Genomic DNA, 19,831 nt, shown 5'->3' with positions numbered 1-19,831 from the left:
ACCAGTAATTTCACTTTTGGGTGTTTACCTAAGGCTCATACAAAAACATGTACATGAATGTTTAGGGCTATTCCTAATTGCCCAAAAGTGGAAAACAACCCCCATGTCCTCCAGCTGGCTAATGGATAAACAAACCTGTGGTACACCCAATAAGGGGCAACTCCTTTGCCTGCCATAAAGGGGAATAAACTGATAAACTCAGCAATATAAATGAACCTCGGATGCATTAGTGCTTAAGTGAAAAGTCCTAGATTCAGTAGGCCACTTACTATAGGGTTTCACTTCTGTGACGTTCTGGAAAAGGCAAAACTATAGGAACAGGGAACATTATCAGTGTTTGTGTGGGGGTAGTAGCTTAACTAGCAGTGTGGGAAATTTTTGGAACAAAGAAACTTACTGTAGTTACATACGTTTGTCAAAACATGCAGAAGTGTACGCTTAAGGATGAATTTTACTATATGTAAAGCTTTAAAAAATGACATTTTGTGAAAAAAAATGTTAAGCACTTAGATCGGTGACTGTCCTATCACCACCTGGGAAGTTTAAAAAAAAAAATTTTAGCACTGAATTAGGAGTTTCTCCATTATATAGCAAAATTAGTCTTGGTTAAAGAAACATTTGTCATGATGACTTGATAGACAAGAGCTGAGATCAGAAGTACCTTGAGTCGGGGTGCCTGGGTGGCTCAGTTAAGCATCAGACTTCGGCTCAGGTCACCATCTCATGGTGTGAGTTTGAGCCACACATTGGGCTCCGTGCTGATGGTGTGGAGCTTTGCTTGGGATTCATTATCATTCTCTCTCCACCTTCCCCCTCCCCCCCCCCCCCCCCCCGCCAAAATAAACTAAAAAAAAAAAAAAAAAAAAAGTACCTTGAGTCTAGAACCAACCTGTACCATCCTAACGTTTACACGACCATGAGAAAAGAATTCTAGAATACCACACAAGATAATTAGAATGATTAGGAATCAGTGACACCTGTCAGGGCAGTTTCAGTGGATTGGTACAGCCTGTTGAATATTATTACGTTGCTTACATTTTTAAACAGTTGGGAGGAAATAATACATCAATAGGGGATTAAACTAGGATACAGACATACTGTAAAATACCGTATAGCAGTTAAAGAGATGTGATGCATATATACTGATATGGGAAGATCAAAGACAAAATGTTGACTGAATATTCCAAACAGCACATAAGATATACCATTTCATTTTTTTTTCCAAAAAACCACGTAATAATTACATTTGTATTGAGAGCATTCCTAAAGAGCTGAAGGCTGTACAGTTCCCTGATTTGTTCAGTGAATGAAAGATAATAGTAGTTATCCTGGGGATTGGGTGAGGACATCTAGGCATATGCTGTATGAATTTTTTGTAATCAGTATTTGTGTTTTAAATATGTACATATTGTATAAAATTGTGATTGTGAGATACTGGGTATCATATATAAATTATATGTAATATATTTAACACTAGTATATAATATAAATGTATGGTATGTATTGTCTTATGTGTATTAAGTTATACAGTTGTACACTGTGTAATATATATCCTATAATGTATTCATTATATACAAATAACATTTATACAATTAACAATTTAAGGAATATTCAAGGAAACGGTAGACTAGAGATTAGGAACATAAGAGGGTAGACGTCAAAAGAAAGCTTTCTTAAGATGGATAAGATTTGAGAAGGTGAGAAGGTGCACACGCTAATAAAGAACATGTGATTTTAAAGCGTCAGAAAAATTTGTTCAAAATAAAATATTATGAATAAAATATGTCTAGGATTAGCTTTAAAACAGTGTGGGGACTGGGAAATGAATGAGGGTATGTAGATCAAGTCAGACTGGCCAGAACTGGTCAAGTGGGTTGATGGCCATGGGAGGATTTCATTACACTCTTCTCCCTACTTTCCTGTTTGAGGTTTCCTGTAACAAACACAGGTGAATAACCAGAGTATATTTTCCATAAGGAAACATGGACAATGAAGTAACACGTGAAAAAAGAATCTGTAACCAATAAACTACCAGAAAATGACGTGGTAACTGACTTTTGGGCCTTTGGAGAAACAATGCTGAAGGCACTCTATGTCGGTCCAGTCTCTCTGGCATCCTGGTAGGTCCTCTCAATCAGGGTTCCTCATGATCACCACATAGCACAGAAAATAATTTGCCTAACTTTTCTCTATTCTCCCAGGGATGGGAGTACCTTCTAGATCATACTAATAAATTACCTACAATGGATGCCTTAGGGAAGTAAGGCTTACTTGTCCTGTGAAATTCCAGTTGAGAACAGCTGCTAAATGCATAACACTGGACTGAAAAAAGGCATAATACAGTGTAAAATTACACTATTTTTTTAAAAAGGACAATGGAGAGGGGCGCCTGAGTGGCTCAGTCAGTTAAGCGACCGACTTCAGCTCAGGTCGTGATCTCGCGGTTTCTGAGTTCAAGCCCCGCATCAGGCTCTGTGCTGACAGCTCAGAGCCTGGAGCCTGCTTCCGATTCTGTGTCTCCCTCTCTCTCTGACCCTCACGTTCTGTCTCTGTCGCTTGATAACAAACTTAAAAAAAAAAAGCCTTAGGACAATGGAGATGTAGGAAGTTGACTAAATATGGCATAGCAAGGTGGTGCTCCCTATTGTAAAAAAAAAAAAAAAAAAAACCCCACAAATTTGCAATCTCTTACTTTTGTAAAAGTGTACATCAGAATCCCCCCTGGAGCTTGTCCACAATAGAAACACTCTGCCCTCCAACCCAGGTAGTCAGGAGAGTCAGCCAGCTGAGGGGTGAAATCGGAAGGATATACGGCTTCTTTTCTTTATAAAGAGGTTCATCCTCTTGAAGGTAAGCTCTTCATTCGAAGGTTCTTGGACTGAACACTGAACTATGTTTGTTAGCATTTTAAAGTTTTGTTATCTATTTTTCCCCACTCTAGAGACTGAGAGAAATTAACAGTATGATACGGACAGGAGAAACTCCAACCAAAAAGAGAGGGATACTTTTGGAAGATGGAAGTGAATCACCCGCAAAAAGAATTTGCCCAGAAAATCACTCTGCCTTATTACGCCGTCTCCAAGATGTAGCTAATGACCGAGGTTCTCACTGAGGTTAGTCTGTTGTATTGAAATTATCTTTTCACAAACCCTGTCCAGCAGCACCATTTAATGCATGCTCGAGTATGGGGCTCTTTTCCTAATCTTCCAGTATCCTCTTTGGATATTTCTACTCATCCCAGCTGCCTTTTTCCTACCACTCAGTGCTTGCCATCAAGACTGCTTAGAATCCAAATGTGGATTTTTTTTTTAACTCTTCGGCAAAGCTTTTACAAGAGCTGCAGAGAACAGAGCGTGCTCACCTCTGTGTAAGAGGTCTCTGTGGATGTGCTCCAGCAGAGGGACTGTATTTCGGTTCATTCCCACCTGATTCATGGTCAGCTTCTGGCCCTCACGAAAAGCAAAACAAAAACTTAGGTGTTTGTCCCAAAACGCCTGGTAGGAGTGGGAGGTTTTGGCATTCCTGCAACAGAGGGCAAGAGCCCCGATCCGGAGGCCCTAGATTCTTACCCCAGTCTCCTGTTCCCGTGGTGTAACTGTTCCCTCTCCCCTTTAGGTGTGGTGGTGTGGGAAGTGCTGGGTTGTTTGGTGTGCAATGTGTGAGTGAACTTGTATAAGAAGTGGCACTTTAGGGCTGTAAAAAGCATGGTTTTGTAACCCAGATTTTGCTGTATATTTGCGATGGCACTTTCTATAATGTGAACTTTATTAAGTACAAAACTTCCAGGCTAAACATGCAATATCATCTTTGATGCTTTTGTACTTTTTTTAAACTGTTAAAGCCCCAGTAGCTGCCTTTGGGCATGTGTTTTTAATTCTCCAGTGTTTTGTTGTTAATAGGGATCAGTTGGCTAAGTAAAGATTTTAAATCAAGTTGAATTTTAAATCAAGGGAATATGAAAAATTCTGACCTCTTCTTTAAGAGGTAGTTATCCTGAAAGACACGTGTCTATTAAGGTGATAAACTTAAAAGATCTTTGGGTGTGTTCCTGGCAGTTTAAAAAATAGGTTGGAGAATTTAGGTTTTTATTAGTACATAGTACCATTTATAAAAATTAGAAATGTTATTTAACAGCTGTTGAATTATCTCTATATACCTTTATTAATCACTATCGTTCCAGCAGTTTTAAAGTTGAATGAATAATCTTATTAGGGAGAAAATTCAATTGTAAATTGAATCAGTATAAACCAAGTTACTGGGTAACTTCATATTGCTCTGAAAGAAATATGGAACTTACACTGTTCAGTTAGAATAGTGGTCTGCAAAAATATTTATAAAACCTCTTCAAGATACTGCTACTGTAATTTTATATGAAAATAAGTGTATTTTTCAATAAAGCATTTATAAATTAATCTTTGTTTAGTTATATTGAGAAAGGGGTAGCTAGTTTCCTGCATAAATGACAAAGAGCAATCATTTATTGGTTTATTTTGTCTCTACAAAACACATTAGTCATTCATCATTTAAATATCTGACTTCATTAGAAACCGTTTTAACACTTTCTCTCCCTCCTGCCATAAAAATACAGTAATTTGCTTAAAAAAAAAAAAAAAAAAACAACAAATAAACCACTATGAACAAGTGTTCTGGTTTCCTCTCCCTCACCTAACATGTACCTCAGTGATGACAGGGGCTGGTAAATCAGGGAGACAGTAGGCTGAAGACCGAGGTTCAGATGATCTTCCACTTACAAGTGCTAATAAGCTACGGAACCTGCTCTCTCTCTCTACCTCTTTCCCGCGTCCTAACATATGTACAACTGAAACCATGGGGGTAAAGCCACTGGATAGCACGCCCAACTGTCTACTCTATTAGTGTAAATGAATGTAACTTACCTTTAGCATTATATTCAGAAAAATACTTAAGCCTCGAGGTCCCCAATAATTTGGAGTACTGAACTAGTTAACCACCCTAAAGACACTTCTGACAGAAGTAATGCATTACTTAAAGAGAGGTTTCCAAAACTTGCTGTTAGAACCTAAGCATCCATGGACACAGACAGCAGTCCTTGTTCGCACAGTTTTACTCTTCTGGCGGCCCTCTGCCACCGGTCAGCTCTCACCAGGCCCGCATCCGGCAGGAAAGTGCACGGGGCACCGGATTCGCCAGCGCTTAAGTTGCTACCGTTTTCTCTTCTTTACTGAAAGGCTGCACCGAACCAGGCTTTACCCATGACAGGCCAGCAACGTGAACGCTTTTATTATGCTGTTCTTCCGGCTTCTTCTAGGCATAATCAAGAACAGACATTAAAAATACGCCTGAGGAGTTTGTACCGTGCCAAAATCTCCATTTCCCAAAACGTTATTTGTATTTAGGATAAGTAGTCTCCAATGAAGACCTTCAGAGAGGAAACAGTTCACTATTTCAAAAATGGTTATGTACTTACTTTCTGAGTCAGCATCTTCTCTCTGGCCTCATCATGTACAGAAGGATTCCACGGAGAAAAGCTTAAGGAAGAGAAAAATATTAAACCGCTCTGATTTACTAAATATGTATAACATCCATTTTTTAATACTGAAGCCAGTCCCCTTAACAAAACTTAAGGAACGATAACCCGTGTCGAACATATAAGTTTTAGATGTTCATCCAAATGCTTCTCTCACAGGATGACTATCCCTTATAGAGCCCTTTACATGGGTTAGCTCATCTCAGTCTCTCAGCCACCTCTGAAGTACTGCTGTTGACAGGTGAAGAAAGCGCAGGAGTAAAACTAATTGCCCTGGGTCACCCAAGCCAGTAAGCACAAATACCAAGCATGCGGTCTGCAGAACACAAGCCCTTAACCACTGTGCCACGCGACCTTCCCAGCAGTATCTGTTGCCAAAGAGCTAAATCACGAACTCCTCAGTTCTCAATACTTCAGACGCTTCCAAGATTAAATATCATAGTGCTAAAGGAACACACGATTTACACTATTCAGTTTCCCTCCTTTCCCCAAACCTGAATGTCAGTGGGGATACGGCAGCTGGGCTCCAGCTAAAACTGCCAACTGAAAGAAAAGTCTGGATTTGAACGTGCACATTACAAACATCCTTAGGAAATCAAAGTCACTAAATAGCTTGCTATTGGCACGATATGCCAGTCGATACAAAGCTTTCTATTTAAGGAAAAGCCCAAGAGGTATCAGAAATCGAGTTGCCAACAAATTATAAAGGTTGTAGGCTAACAGATTATACACTTTCCCTTCAAATCCTCATTCTACAACCACCTGGAAAATGGAAGTACAAGATGGCAAAGTGCAGTTTATCTAGATCACGTACCACTTACCTGATTGCATAGGGGTCTTCTATTTTAGGTTGGTCGAACAGACGAGCAGTGCACATCTTAACACTGTCAACCACTTTACTTTTGAAAAGCTGAACATCTTTTTCATACCTGTGTTAAAAGTTTCAATCAGAAAGTTACCAACATAGTCTACTTAGCTGTTTTTTCAAATTTATCTGAAATAACAAAGCAGAGTAACATACAGGACTGCAGCCTCTGGGTTTAGGGGGCTTGCTGTATCAATCTTGTAGAAAACTCTTCGTGCATACATTAAAACTTGCCAAATATGATTATGGTTCCGCCTGAAGAGAGACATGTATGATTACTGAAGCACCTTCTTGCTGACCTAGATCACCGAAGCAAACACTTCTTTACTAACCTCCATTTGGCAAATGCTCTCTTCACATCCAATTCACCTGAGGTGGGATCGACGAGTGGGTGAAAGACGGGAATATCAAACACCAAGTGCTGTATTTAAAGAGAGATGTGTCCTTTAATGGAAGCAAGGAGCTTATTAGACCCATACAGACAGCTGTAAAGGGAACTTCAGGCAAGGCAGTCCTGCTGTTTTAAGTCAGAGAGCTGCCTCAAGAGGCGTACCTAACAACCTCCACCATTTTCCTATAAAACTCTATTTTGCAAGCAAGGGGGTAAAAAGTCACTGTGCTACAGCACAATGGTCACCATGCACACAGTCGGTGCTGTAGCACAGCTCCCAGCCTCCCTTGCACACCCTGAGCAGAGAAACAAGGAAAGCTCATGGCAGGGGCTGGCACGGCAAAAGATAACAACAAAGCACAAAAATTCCCTTGAAAGTTGACGGAGTAGACAAAACATTTTAGGAAACTGAAATCATAAAATCACGAGCTCAGGAAAAGAACCAAGAAATCTTGCAAGTCCTTAAAGCCCCCCCCCATCTCAGACCCAACAAATGAAGCCAGACTTGATTTCTTACTTACTGGACAGTCACCATCTGGGTAGTTATCAGGGATGTAAACTGTAAACTTAAATACACCATCCTGATAAAGTCCATGCCGTATGAATATTACTCCAAACCACACTGTAGGAAAAAATAAAGAACAGTTGAGGCCTAAGTTTCTGTCAGAGGAACCAAAAACGCTACGTATTAAGAGTGAATCCTTCTTACTTAATGCAGAGCGGTAAGATGGCTGCACGTAGACCCCCGGGAGCTTCTGCTTCACAACCAAGGTACTAAGACAGAAGCAGAACAATGAAATTGTACGGAAGGAAACGACACACACATATCAAACAACCCTACATTCACTTTTCCAGAGAAGGAATAGTCCCTCGAGGGGCAGCTGACACCTGACACACAAGCCACGTCACCACGATCTCACGTGGCCCACACTGTGGCCCATTCCCCAGCTTTATAACTCAAGCTCACAGAGAAACAAGGAGTCAGAGAGGGCCCCGGACTAAGAATGTCAAGCCAAACAAGGTTACACAAAGATTCAAGTTTTCCTCCCAGAAGTCAACGTTTCCAAAACATCATCTTGGAAACCAGCTGGTAGGTAATTCTGAATGAGACAATCTGGTTTCAGTTCTGGACATTAAATTTTCGGTAAATGAGAGAGTACAGTTCTTGCTTTTGTGACTGTGGACGACAGATTTCACCCACACGCATTCAAAAGCCACTGGAAACACGGTTTTAGGTAATTAAAAAGAAAAATCGCACAGGCTTAACGTCACTGAGGCCTCAACCCCAGTCTTCGTGGCAGAGGGCCGTGCTTACGTGTGCAGTGTTCTCGGGGAAGGCAGGCATCGATACCAGGTGCTCATGCTATCCTCTACTCCTACACTGACCCCACCACGCAGACACCTGAATCCCGTGGGCGCTGTGGCAAGGGAACACCAGTGCATGGACAGTGCTGGTACTGGCTCTCCTGGGAGCCTAAGAAAGGAAGGCAGGGACCAGACCCTGAATGATGCTGACCGAGGGCCTTAAAATGTGTTTCACCCGCCAAGCCTGAATTTTGTTACAGAAATAACTTTGGGACCTCAGTCGACTGTTCTTTTTTTTTTTTTTTTTTAATTTTTTTTTTTTTTTCAACGTTTATTTATTTTTGGGACAGAGAGAGACAGAGCATGAACGGGGGAGGGGCAGAGAGAGAGGGAGACACAGAATCGGAAACAGGCTCCAGGCTCTGAGCCATCAGCCCAGAGCCTGACGCGGGGCTCGAACTCACGGACCGCGAGATCGTGACCTGGCTGAAGTCGGACGCTTAACCGACTGCGCCACCCAGGCGCCCCCTCAGTCGACTGTTCTTATTGCCTACTTGCCATCACGCTTCTTTTTTAACATTTTTGAGTAGTTACTCCATTTTTAAGTCACTAAAATTTCAACGTGTCAACAGCAGTAGGGCCGGCAGATGTGTGTACCACAGTGAGGCCGCGCTGTGTTCTAATACAGACAGCAGATCTGAGGCCACAATGGAGGCCTGTCCAACTCGCTCCAGCCTCAAACACAAGGCCTCCATTATAAAGCTGAAGGGACCACTGCCACCAAATCACACTCCGCCAACTGTGCTGGGGCCTCAGACCCTCTGACCGTGACACAACATGAGTACAGTGAGGGAATGTGTGGGGATGCTGTACAAAGGGACTTAAAAATGACAGAAGTGAAGAATTCATTCTCCATACTTTGGCCCCAGGAACAAATGAGCAGACCCAACTCTGTGTGAGCCCCTGTGGCGGGCCAGGCGCGGCCAGTGCTCCCGGCCCTCTGTGGCTGCGCTCCTCTCCGCCTGTGACAGACGTGCAACCTCAGTCAGGTTCTTACCTGCACGAAGCCCAAATCTTTCGAACTCCCCTGTAACTGCCTACTTCTGTCTTTGTGGGTCACAGAGCAGAACTCAAACCCCCTTTCTAACGACAGGCCTTCACAAACATGAAGGCAGTGTTAACAAGGACTTCCTAAGTTTTCTCTAAGGTAGTGGTTCCAGTTCCTTCAACTGTTGACTCCTAAGGTCTGATTCCCTGACCCTATGACTGGGACCCTCGCCTCAGCCAGTCAGGATGCCTCTTACGAGGTGGCCACCACAGTGAAGCACACGCCCCCAGCTGGAACTGACCCAAGGAAGAACAGATTGCTGCCCTCCCGCTGCCCCACTCTCTACAAGCACCTGTGCAGGAGGGGACTTCCTCACTTCATATAAAGGAACACCAAAATTAAATTACTCAGTTCCTGACCTGCTTATTAATCTTAGTCTCTTCCTATTGCTCTCCAAAACAGACATGGAAACGCAAGCCCACGTTTGCCTTTGCCTTTGTTTATTTAAAAAAAATTTTTTAATGTTTTATTTATTTTTGAGAGAGAGAAAGCATGAGCAGGGGAGGGGCAGAGAGAGATGGAGACAGAATCAGGAGGCTCCAGACTCTGAGCTGTCAGCACAGAGCCTGATGCAGGGCTTGAACTCAAGAGCCATGAGATCATGACCTGAGCCAAAGTCGGACGGTTAACTGACTGAGCCACCCAGGCGCCCCCCACGTTTGCCTTTAAATCTGATTTACCTGATATTGGAGGGTAATGCATTTGAGCTTTAAGATTCAACGACGCAGCCATTTATAGAGTGCACCAGAATAATTTTCATTTTCATCCTCAAAGGTCATTCAAAATTTAACCGAATAGTTTAAGTACTTACAATTCTGCAAGAAGGGAGTATTCCAGGTAGAAGGGTCCATAAGAAGCATGTGTGCCATTTGTGGACTGTGCTGCTGGCGCGGGGGATGTAGGCTTAGTAATGGGCAAAGCGTTTTTGGGAATACAAGGTAGCTGTTTCTTTGGAGCGGCGCGTGGAGGGCTGGTTACCACGTCCCCTGTTAATGCCTTCTCTTCACCATCTGATCGCTATTCAAGATGAAGTGGTGAGAACATTTGTTAGCATGATTCTTTTTTTAAATGTTTATTTATTTTGAGAGGGAGAAAGAGAACATGCACAAGTCAGGGTGGGGCAGCGAGAGAGGGGGAGAAAATCCCAAGCAGGCTCTGTGCTGTCAGCGTAGAGCCCAGTGTGGGGCTCGAACTCACGAACCGTGAGATCATGACCTGAGCCGAAATCAAGAGTCAGACACTTAATCAACCGAGTTAACCAGGCACCCCTGTTAGTATGATTCTTAAACCATGCGAGTACATGTGATGCACTTTTATCCTTGACTTAAAAGCTGGAATGGCTCTTTCACAAGGACGTTCCAGCACCATGATCAAGGTGACTTGAAAGTCCTCTGAGCAGGCCAACCATTAGAGAACAAAACTGAAGGAAGACTAAAGCAACAGAAAACTTTTTTAAAGCTGTACATCCTATAAAAACAATAAAGCCAATATTTATTTACAGGATTTATGTGAAACAGGAAGAAATGGTTTCTTCTGGGGACCCCAAAAACAGGGCAAGGGGCTACTTAGCAAACAGACAACTGTACAAGACTAGAAAGTCCCCTGGCTCTTAGGTGCTGTAGAAGGTCAGGTGCAAAGCAGCTCAACAGTAGTAGGAAACCAGTCACCACCTGATGTTAGCACCTCACTTCAAAACAACGAGTGACTCTATGCTCTCACTTGTGCTGCTCTGATTCTGATCTTGTCTCTGATGGATGTGAACCACGTGTGCACTATCCCCTGTCAGCATACACTGTCAGCCAGTCAAAGACATAGGTCTAAATGAATCAGAGATTAAACCATCACCTCATAGGCACTTCCTTGGCTCAAGTACAGCCAGAGGCTTTTTAATTAGCTTCATTAAAAATGGATATCGTGGGGCGCCTGGGTGGCGCAGTCGGTTAAGCGTCCGACTTCAGCCAGGTCACGATCTCGCGGTCCGTGAGTTCGAGCCCCACATCGGGCTCTGGGCTGATGGCTCAGAGCCTGGAGCCTGCTTCCGATTCTGTGTCTCCCTCTCTCTCTGCCCCTCCCCCGTTCATGCTCTCTCTCTCTCTTTCCCAAAAAAAAAAAAAAAAAAAAAAAAAAAATAAAAAAAAAAAAATAAAAAAAAAAAATTAAAAAAAAATGGATATCGTGTCCATAGAAAAAAAGATGATTAATGGTGGTGTCTCCTAAAGGTGGAATTATGGCTTATATTCATTCTCTTTTTGTCTGCATTAAGCTTTCATAAAACGTACTGTTCTTGCAATTTAAAAATAGACATTCTGTTTGGAAAAATTAAACCAGTGCCCGCAAGTCTGAGTTGAGCACGGTGAACAGGTCTTTCTCAAGGCTTCTCTAATGGAATCCTGCAGATTAAGTAAAAAGACTACCATAATGTGTCACAAATTTCATCATGTGTAAATATATCCGAAGTCCAAATAATCTTAGAGTTACGATTACGAGAACTGTCTTCTATTTGAGCCATGATCTCAGTCTCAGAAACTGACTTTAATCAGCTAACTACTTATTTCTCAAAGTAAAACCTAGTGGTGTCTGACTGGCTGGGCCAGAAAAACATGTGACTCCTGATCTTAGGGTTGTCAGTTTGAGCCCCACCTTGGGTGTAGAGATTACTAAAAATAAATAAATAAACTTAAAAAAAAAAAGTACAACCTAAAACCAGGAAAGCAGGCAATTTTGTTAAGATTATAGTCAACCTTGGTACGAACTATTTTGACTTCTACTTTGACTCAAATAGGTTTCCTCACTACATTTATCAACTACACCTACTTTGCGGACAGAGCTTGCAGACATGCTCCAGAAAGGGTTCATAACGTGGACTCCAAACAAAGAAATTCAGTGGTCTTGTGTCATCAAACTCTTCGGTCCTCAGAAGTCACTTTACCTACAGATGAGATGGGAAAACACAGAAATATACCAACACCAACAGTTAAGACTTCCAGAATAGTTAAGAACTAAATCTGACACTCTAAATAGAAGCTCAACCTAACATCATATAATAGTTATAAAAACTTAAGGGAACAAAGTCTTCAGAAAGTTTCCTTCAATACCCTCCTCCCTCTTCTGACTCCAATTTCTTTCCCAGTTTTATTATTATTACTATTTTTTTTTTTTGACAGTGCATGCGCACTCAAGGCTGGGGAGAGGGGCAGAGGGGAAGAGAGAGAATCTGAAGCAGGCTCACACTGATCCCATGACCCTGGGATCATGACTCGAGCCAAAATCAAGAGTTGGGACACTTGACTGAGCCACTTCTTCCCACCTGTAAATGCCTACAGGAATCTGTGTACCGAGTCCTTGGCCAGGATTCAGAATATTCAGTGATACAGTTGAGCTTTGGTGCCAGAAACGCAGAATGTATGGCTGGACCACAACAGCTGCTGCCGGCATCACTTGTGGGCATCGGGCTACAGGGAGAGCCAGGTGTGGAGTGCTGTACCCACATACACACAAGGCCTGTCACTGCAGTTACGGAAGCTAAAGAGCCAAGGGGGCTGATTTAAGTGCCTTATAGGAGTTGTTTTAAGTACAAAATGATTCTCCCCAGCAAAACTAGTAGCCAAAGACATGACAGAGAGAAGACAGAGCGTCTAAGAGAGGGATAACTGGGTCCTGTCAGGACCATCCTCAAGAAATGGTCTCTTTCAGCTATTTCCAATAATAAACACGCAAGAGAGGACTGCAAAACGTCTCCTGAACAAATCTTCCAGCAAAGCTTCAAGTAACGGACAAGAAAGTATGCCTCAAAGGTCACAAAGTCAGTGGGTCATCTACTAAAAATACCGAGGAAGAGGCAGAGGAAAAGCAGTGAGCCAGGCTGGAAGAACAGCAACTCCTCAGCTCTGGTGATCTGCCCCAGGCGCGGTTATGTTTAATGCAGATCTCCTTCTGTGGGCACAGGCTTACCCGCACCAATCAAAAAGGCTGAAGGTTAAAAGGGACAGAACTTTGCAACACTCGACTAGATTCATAAGAAGCAAATCATTAGAGAATCACGTACCAAATGTCCCTGACAGCAAACATTTGTTTTATGACAAGCCGGCGATATCCACGGGTGGGTACCAAGTCTCCCATATCTCCTGGGTGCCAATTACTGCTGTTTTCCTTTCCAGGGCATAATGCCACCCAGTAATTAAATCACAGGAATGAGGATCCTGGTTCTTCCACTCACCTGTTGACTTACATCCAGTAAATAGCAATATTGCTGAGGTCTCTCCACAAATCTGCCTTATTTAAAGGTGACTAGGACACAGATGAAAATGGTTGGGACATTAAAAATGTGTGCTGGCGTGTTCCTGTTTGACCCAATGAAAACAACAGTGGTTTCCAGGTCCAGAGTAATGTACAGCACCCCACTGTCATCTAGGACAGATCTGACTTAACAGGGGACCCCTTCCCATGGGACAACAGTGCTCACTATCATATAAGTTTTATTGAGGTGAATCATTCACCTGTATGGTCTCTTCCAAGTCTAACATGTAATGATTCTATGACTTTGCCTTTAAGAATCGAAACTTGCTGCCAGTGTCTCCTGTCCTTAAGCTGAAGGGATTTTCTACTGCTGCCAATATTTCCAATAGCACCATAATCACCTGGAAAAATTGTCACCTTTAGAGAATACCTACACCGTTTATTAGATGTCTAGTCTACCCAGGCACGGTACAGCATTTTCCAACAGGAGTGACACCAATGAAAGGAAGCCCTAGGACACAATTTGAAAATTTCTGCTGGTTCGTATGCTGGCCATACGAACCAAACACACTGTCTTCCTTTACCTCACAAGCTGAGAAATCAGTATCTCGAAGCTGTACGAATGATCTGAACATGACATGAGTCAAAACTTAGAAAAAGGTGCTGCTTTCCTACGTGCCTTAGTCCCTAAATAGGCACTAACTTAACACATCACCCGAACAGCTTTAAATTCCACGTTAAGAGGAGTCGAAAACAGCCCTGGCCCTGGCCCGGCTTCCTGCGGACAGCCGGGACGGGCACCCTCGCCCGGGGCGGAAATCCATCTCCGCACACTCACAGAATCTGGACAAACCTGTCTCGAGGTGATGCAAGGCAGGGGCTGTGTCCCAGCCTCCAAGGTAGCTCGAAGCCGGCCCCGGGCCCGCGAGCCCCTCCGGTGGGGAGCTGAGGGCCTCCAGGGCTTGGGGACGCCCCCCCCCACCCCCGCCCTCAACCAGGACCGAGGCGGGGAGGGCGGGACGCGGACGGGGCGAGCCGGTGGGGCCTGCCTCCCTGCCTCAGGCCACCCGGCCGGGCACCCGGACAGCCCCGAGGCCCGCGGCAGCCGGCGCAGCAGGTGCCTGCAAACGCGGACAGGTGCCCGGCCCCGCCCCCGTGTCCCAGCGCGGCCGCCGTCGCTGCGAAGTCCAGAGAACGGGGTAGGACAGACAAATACCCGGCCGAGGACGCTAGCGGCCCAGGTTGAAGGACTCCACGGCCCTCACAGCCCTCCCAGCTGGCTCAGCAGTGCACCTCACCTCGCCGTTTTCAACGTAGTGCTCCCAGCTGCTGGGTGCCGTCGCGGCCCCACAGCATCTCTGGCCGCAGCACCAGCCCGGCCCCTGCCTACCCCCCGCCCCGCCCTGCTCTCGGTGTCAGGCCCCGCCCCCTGCCCCACGCCCCTGAGCCCGGACGCTTCCGCCCAGCTTCCCGGTGCCAACTGGTTCCCATACCTGTCCGTCAAGGACGTTCTTCCGGGGGCGTTAGGATGACAGCACTCCGTCCTACCAGTCAAATCTGCTCCTCTCGGGTGGGGCAGCGCCTGACCCTCCCCTTACGTAAGAGCGCCGGGAGTGAACTGTCCTCCACGGAAGTGTCGGCCCCTTGGGAGGGAGGGGGGAGGAAACAAGTGAGCGCCTGAACGTAATTGGCCACGGCATGCGCCAGTCATAATAAAGACCTGCCCACAGGTTAGTGCGTGGCCACTGCCTCCTTTTAGGGAGGCTGTTGTGATTGCTGCCTTTCGAAGCTGGGGCCAGGGCAGGGCCGGGGTGGGGCCGGCGTCCCTGAAAGTGCGACCTGCGGACGGGCGGGGCCCGTGGCGTGAGCATGCTACTTTCAGGGAGCCGCGAGTCCCTCGTCGTCGTGCCCTCTTGGTCCGCGGGGAGTGGCTATCAGGTCGGGGGAATCTGCGGGAACGTTTTATGTAACGTTGACAGACGCCCGTGTTCTCTCAGAGTAGGAGGAGCCCATGGTGGGAACTAAACTCCCCGGTCATCGCTTGGCAGTAGCCTCTGCCAGAAGAGCTTTTAAAAAATGTGCCAATCAGACTGAGCCCATAGAATCCGCATGGGCGGGGGGAGGTGAGCAGCAGGAAAGTACATTTGTCACAACCACCTCTGGTGATCTGGCTCAAAGTGAAGTTTGAGGACCTCTTTCTGGCCCCTTGACTCGATTTCTTTTTACCTCCCAAACCCTCCCTTCGATCAGGAACACCTTCACACATCCGACCCTTTACTGCTCAGAAGTTTTCCACGGAAGCCCTTTCGGGCTGAATAAAGCTGAACTCGGCCGGACTTAGAGGGCACACACCCCATGCTGCCCTCCTTCCCATATTCCCATCTCATTTCCCACGTCTGTCTCCAGCCGTATTCCGTGATGGCTGCCCTTGGCTTTCACACCGCCAAGCCTTTTCTTACAATGGTGCCTTCTCCTGGGTTGCCGTTCCAATCTCCACCTGACTCAGTTATCTTACACTCAGAAGAGGAGAAATATTGTCTGACTAGGCTGTACCATTTTTGGTTGCCTTTGAAATTCTGGTAAAATGACCTTCTTGAGTGGCAGGCAGCCAGACTCTTGTTAATCCCCTGGGCTGGTTCTGAAATCCAACTTCCTCCCCTAGTTGAAAACACTCTTCAGCCACTTCCTTTGGTCCAGGCCGAATACCCTTAGGAATGCTGTCATGTCCTTCATATTAGTCTCACTCAATATAAAGAGGAAGGCAAGCAGGAAATCCTTTCCTCTGGCCACAGGTGGTCTCCCTTGGCACCTCTCTGGCCCAATCCCTCCCGACCTTGTTTGCAGGTTCATCATCCTCTCCCAAACTTCTTTTCCAGGAGTCACCCTCCTTGGTGAGCTCCTTCCTTCCCCCAGGCTTCACCCAGGACTCCCATGTGTTACTCCAGCTCAGACCGCTTCACTGAGCTTCAGTTGCTTATGTACAAGTGTCAGCTTCGCACTGGATGCCTCAGACACGCCATCAGTTAGAATCCTTATGGTGGCCTATGCCAGAAAACCCAGGTCAAACTGGCTTATATAGCAAGGGGATTCATCTCACAAGGTAGGGCAGGCTCCGGGGGGTGGCACCCTGGGCTTCAGATATTGCTTCCCAACAGTCCCTGGAATTGTACTTTCAGGCTGGAAGCAAGATGGCTGCTGCCATCCCAGGCACACCCAAATGTTACAGTGTCCAGAAAAATAAAGAGGATCCTTTTCTTCCAATGGTCTTTTCCAAAGAGCAAGAATATCTTTCCCAGAAGCCCTTCAGAAGCAATGCCCGAGTTCCAGTGACCAGAAATGAGTCACTGGGACTCTGTCCACATCGAAACCAATCAAGGGCAAGTGGAAGGAGTCTGCCATGATGGGCTAGGGCCAATCAAGATTTACCCTGCATCCCTCCCTAGAGGGAGGAGACTGACATAATCAGATTTGTATTTTGAAAAGGCCACCAGAGTAGGAGAGCATTTGGGAAACCATTGCAGTCACTGAGCCAGAGATGGCTGCATGAATGTAATGGTGGGGATCGAGAAGCGAATGCATTGCAGAGATATTTAGAAGGTGGATTGGACAGGACTTGGCCATGGATAGGACCTGGGGAGTAGGAGTACAAAGACAAAAGGGTGTTATGGATGCCACCTAGACTTTTGGCCCGAGCTACTGGATAGATGGTGAGAACATTCACTAAGATGAGAAACAATAAATCATGCTGTTTATGGGAGGGTGGGAAATGGGAGGTTTCTGTTTCAGATCGTGTTTGGGGTGTTTCTAGGAGTACTGTCACTTGTGTAGTTGATATCCATGTCTTTCTTCTGCATTGCTGACAGGGCTTCAATTTTTGTTGAGGAGTCCAACCCTTCAGTGGTTTCCCACAGCTCTTAGGACAAAGACCAATGGTGTGGCGGGAAAACACCTACCTGTCCAGCCGCATTTGCCCCAGACTGCAGTCACTTGCATTCCTCTGAGGTATGAGGCACTCCCACTTCATTTCATTGCAAGGTGGGGCCTTTGAACGGGTTGTTCTCGTTGCCTGGAATATTCTTATTTCTCCCCTACACAGATCTCAGCTGAAACACCACTTCCTCAGAGCGATGTTCCATTGCTTTGGGAGAGGACTTATTAGTGTCTTTGTCCCACGCTATACGTAAGTGCCATGAGGCAGGGACCATGTGTTTCTCTCTTCATGGTCTCCCCGACAGCCAGTCCAATACCTGGATGTAGTAGTTATGCGCCATGTATTTGACAAATGAAGGACGGAAGCAGCTAAAATAAATTAAAAACACCTACCAACCTGTACGCCCCCAGCTCTGCAGTAAGAAAGTAGTTCATTATGAAAACAAAGATGATGGACTCCAAGGGAAATGAGGCAGCCTCAAGGCACTTTAAGATGAAAATAGATGCTCTTCAACGTGATGTTGGGAAAACTGGACAGCAGTATGCAAAAGAATGAAAATGCTCTACTTTCTTTCACCGTACACAAAAATAAACTCAAAATGGATTAAAGACCTAAATGTGAGACCTGAAACCATCAAAATCCCTAGAAGAGAACACAGGCAGTAATCTCTCTGACATCGGCCATAGAAACATTTTTCTAGATATGTCTCCCGAGGCAAGGGAAACAAAAACAAAAATAAACTATTGGGACTACACCAAAGTAAAAAGCTTCTGCACAACGAAGGAAACAATCAACAAAACTAAAAGACAGCCTACTGAATGGGAAAAGATATTTGCAAGTGGCATATCTGATGAAGGGCTAGAATCCAAAATATATAAAGAACTTATAAAACTCAACACCCCAAAACCCAAATAATCCAATTAAAAAAGAAAAGAGTAGAAAACATGAACATTTTTCCAAAGTAGACATCCATATGGCCAACAAGACACATGAAAAGATGCTCAACATCCCTTATCAACAGGAAAATGCAAATCAAAACTACATTGAGGTATCACCTCACACCTGTCAGAATGGCTAAAATCAAAACCATACACAAGTATTGGTAAGGATGTGGAGAAAGGGGAGCCCTTACACTGTTGGTGGGAACGCAAACTGGAGAACGGTATGCAGGTTCTTCTAAAAGTTACCAATAGAACTGCCCTACGATCCAGTAATTTTACTACTGGGTGTTTCTCCCCAAACTACAAAAACACTAATTCAAAGGGATACATGCACCCCGATGTTTATGGCAGCATTATTGACAATAGGCAAACTATGGAAGGAGTGCAAGTGTCCATCCATAGATGAAAGGATAAAGAGGTGGTATAGATACACAATGGAATATTATTCAGCCATAAAAAGGAATGAGATCTTGCCATTTGCGACAACATGGATGGAGCTAGAGAGTATAATGCTAAGCGAAATAAGCCAGAGAAAGACAAGTACCATATGATTTCATTCATATGTGGAATTTAAGAAACAAATGAGCAAAGGCAAATAGAGAGACAAACCAAGAAACAGACTGTTAACTATAGAGAGAGCAAACTGATTGTTCCCAGAGGGGAGGTGGAGGGATGGAAAAATAAAATAAAAATCGTGATAACCACATTAGCACTCAGAATAATACTTAATGTTCTTGTCTGTGTTATAAGGCTTTGGTCTAGTGCATTTTTGATTTATGTGTAAATCAAGGAAACATAAGGAGACATGAAAAGAAAAACAAAATATATAGGGGCCCCTGGCTGGCTCAGTCGGTTAAACATCCGACTTAGCTCAGGTCAAGATCTCACAGTTCATGAGTTCAAGCCCCACGTCGGGCTTTGTGCTGACAGGTCAGAAGCTGGAGCCTGCTTCAGATTCTGTGTCTCCCTCTCTCTTTGCCCCTCCTCCGGTAGTGCTCTGTCTCTGTCTCTCTCTCTCTCAAAAATAAATAAACATTAAAAAAATGTTTTTAAAAATAAAAACATCTGTAAAGTACTGAGGAAAAAACCCAACTGGTTCTTAAACCTTACCTATAGGACATTTTCAATTACTTCATTATTCTAAATTTTTAGAGCATATCTGATATTTGTATCAAAACATGAATTATTCTTGCATTAGGACTTAATAGATATGTGATCTCTACAAGTACTTGGGGTTCCTGCTCATATTCCAATCAACAAAATAGCCACTGAATCTATTCTTCTCTTGGTCCTTGGGAAATTAATTGTACAAAGCCTTTAGGCCACTGATGTACTACTAAAGAAGGGCCTTAACAGAAGGAAGGGGTAAAATAACGAAGCTTGGTTGAAATATGTATGTGTTTCATACAGGTGCACTCAACGAGCCAGTTTTTAGCTCAACCCATTTGCCCCTAAATCCTTTTCTGAAAGGTGGATTCCTATTTAGGGTACATGTATCACTGATGTGTATGTTATTCACGACATAGGAGATGATTATCTAACTATACA

General features: G+C 44.5%; 2 protein-coding genes across 10 annotated transcripts in view; one reads left to right on the top strand and one right to left on the bottom strand.

Moving 5' to 3' along the window:
• Positions 1–4,412, top strand: part of RBL2 (RB transcriptional corepressor like 2) — a 56,034-nt gene extending 51,622 nt beyond the window's left edge. For 5 of the 6 annotated variants that reach the window (XM_030299554.1, XM_030299553.1, XM_030299556.1 and 2 more), the window contains one exon: positions 2,942–4,412. In XM_030299554.1, coding sequence (XP_030155414.1) covers positions 2,942–3,112 — 171 coding nt within the window. In that variant the 3' untranslated portion in view covers positions 3,113–4,412. Of the gene's footprint in view, positions 1–1,977; positions 2,121–2,941 lie in introns of all 6 variants that reach the window. The other variant, XR_003965360.1, reaches the window with a different exon arrangement.
• Positions 3,868–14,817, bottom strand: LOC115503385 (AKT interacting protein). 4 transcript variants are annotated; one of them, XM_030299558.2, is made up of 10 exons: positions 14,710–14,817; positions 11,990–12,104; positions 9,987–10,192; positions 7,472–7,536; positions 7,284–7,384; positions 6,704–6,792; positions 6,528–6,626; positions 6,328–6,435; positions 5,447–5,507; positions 3,868–5,283 (listed from the first exon to the last, which is right to left on the bottom strand). In XM_030299558.2, exons 2-10 carry the CDS (start codon positions 12,029–12,031, stop codon positions 5,173–5,175), a joined length of 882 nt encoding a protein of 293 aa, XP_030155418.1. In that variant the 5' UTR covers positions 12,032–12,104; positions 14,710–14,817; the 3' UTR covers positions 3,868–5,172. The 4 variants fall into 4 exon arrangements, with proteins under 4 accessions (XP_030155418.1, XP_030155421.1, XP_030155420.1 ...); XM_030299561.1 differs by having other exon boundaries at positions 3,868–5,280; positions 14,710–14,814; XM_030299560.1 differs by lacking the exon at positions 14,710–14,817 and adding an exon at positions 13,392–13,411.
• Between the last annotated feature and the right edge of the window lie 5,014 nt (positions 14,818–19,831).

Source organism: Lynx canadensis, chromosome E2 (genome assembly GCF_007474595.2).
Source record: "Lynx canadensis isolate LIC74 chromosome E2, mLynCan4.pri.v2, whole genome shotgun sequence".
Taxonomy (NCBI): domain Eukaryota; kingdom Metazoa; phylum Chordata; class Mammalia; order Carnivora; family Felidae; genus Lynx; species Lynx canadensis.
This window is presented reverse-complemented; position numbering and strand designations above follow the sequence as displayed.

What these genes read in the sequence shown, in the direction of transcription:
- LOC115503385 (XM_030299558.2), bottom strand. Translation starts at nt 12,031, where the DNA reads ATGAACCCTTTCTGGAGCATGTCTGCAAGCTCTGTCCGCAAA. An exon ending in ATCTTACCGCTCTGCATTAA is followed by an intron (nt 7,385 to 7,471) that starts GTAAGAAGGATT and finishes TTTTTCCTACAG; the next exon opens with TGTGGTTTGGAGTAATATTC. An exon ending in ACCCAGATGGTGACTGTCCA is followed by an intron (nt 6,793 to 7,283) that starts GTAAGTAAGAAA and finishes CTTTAAATACAG; the next exon opens with CACTTGGTGTTTGATATTCC.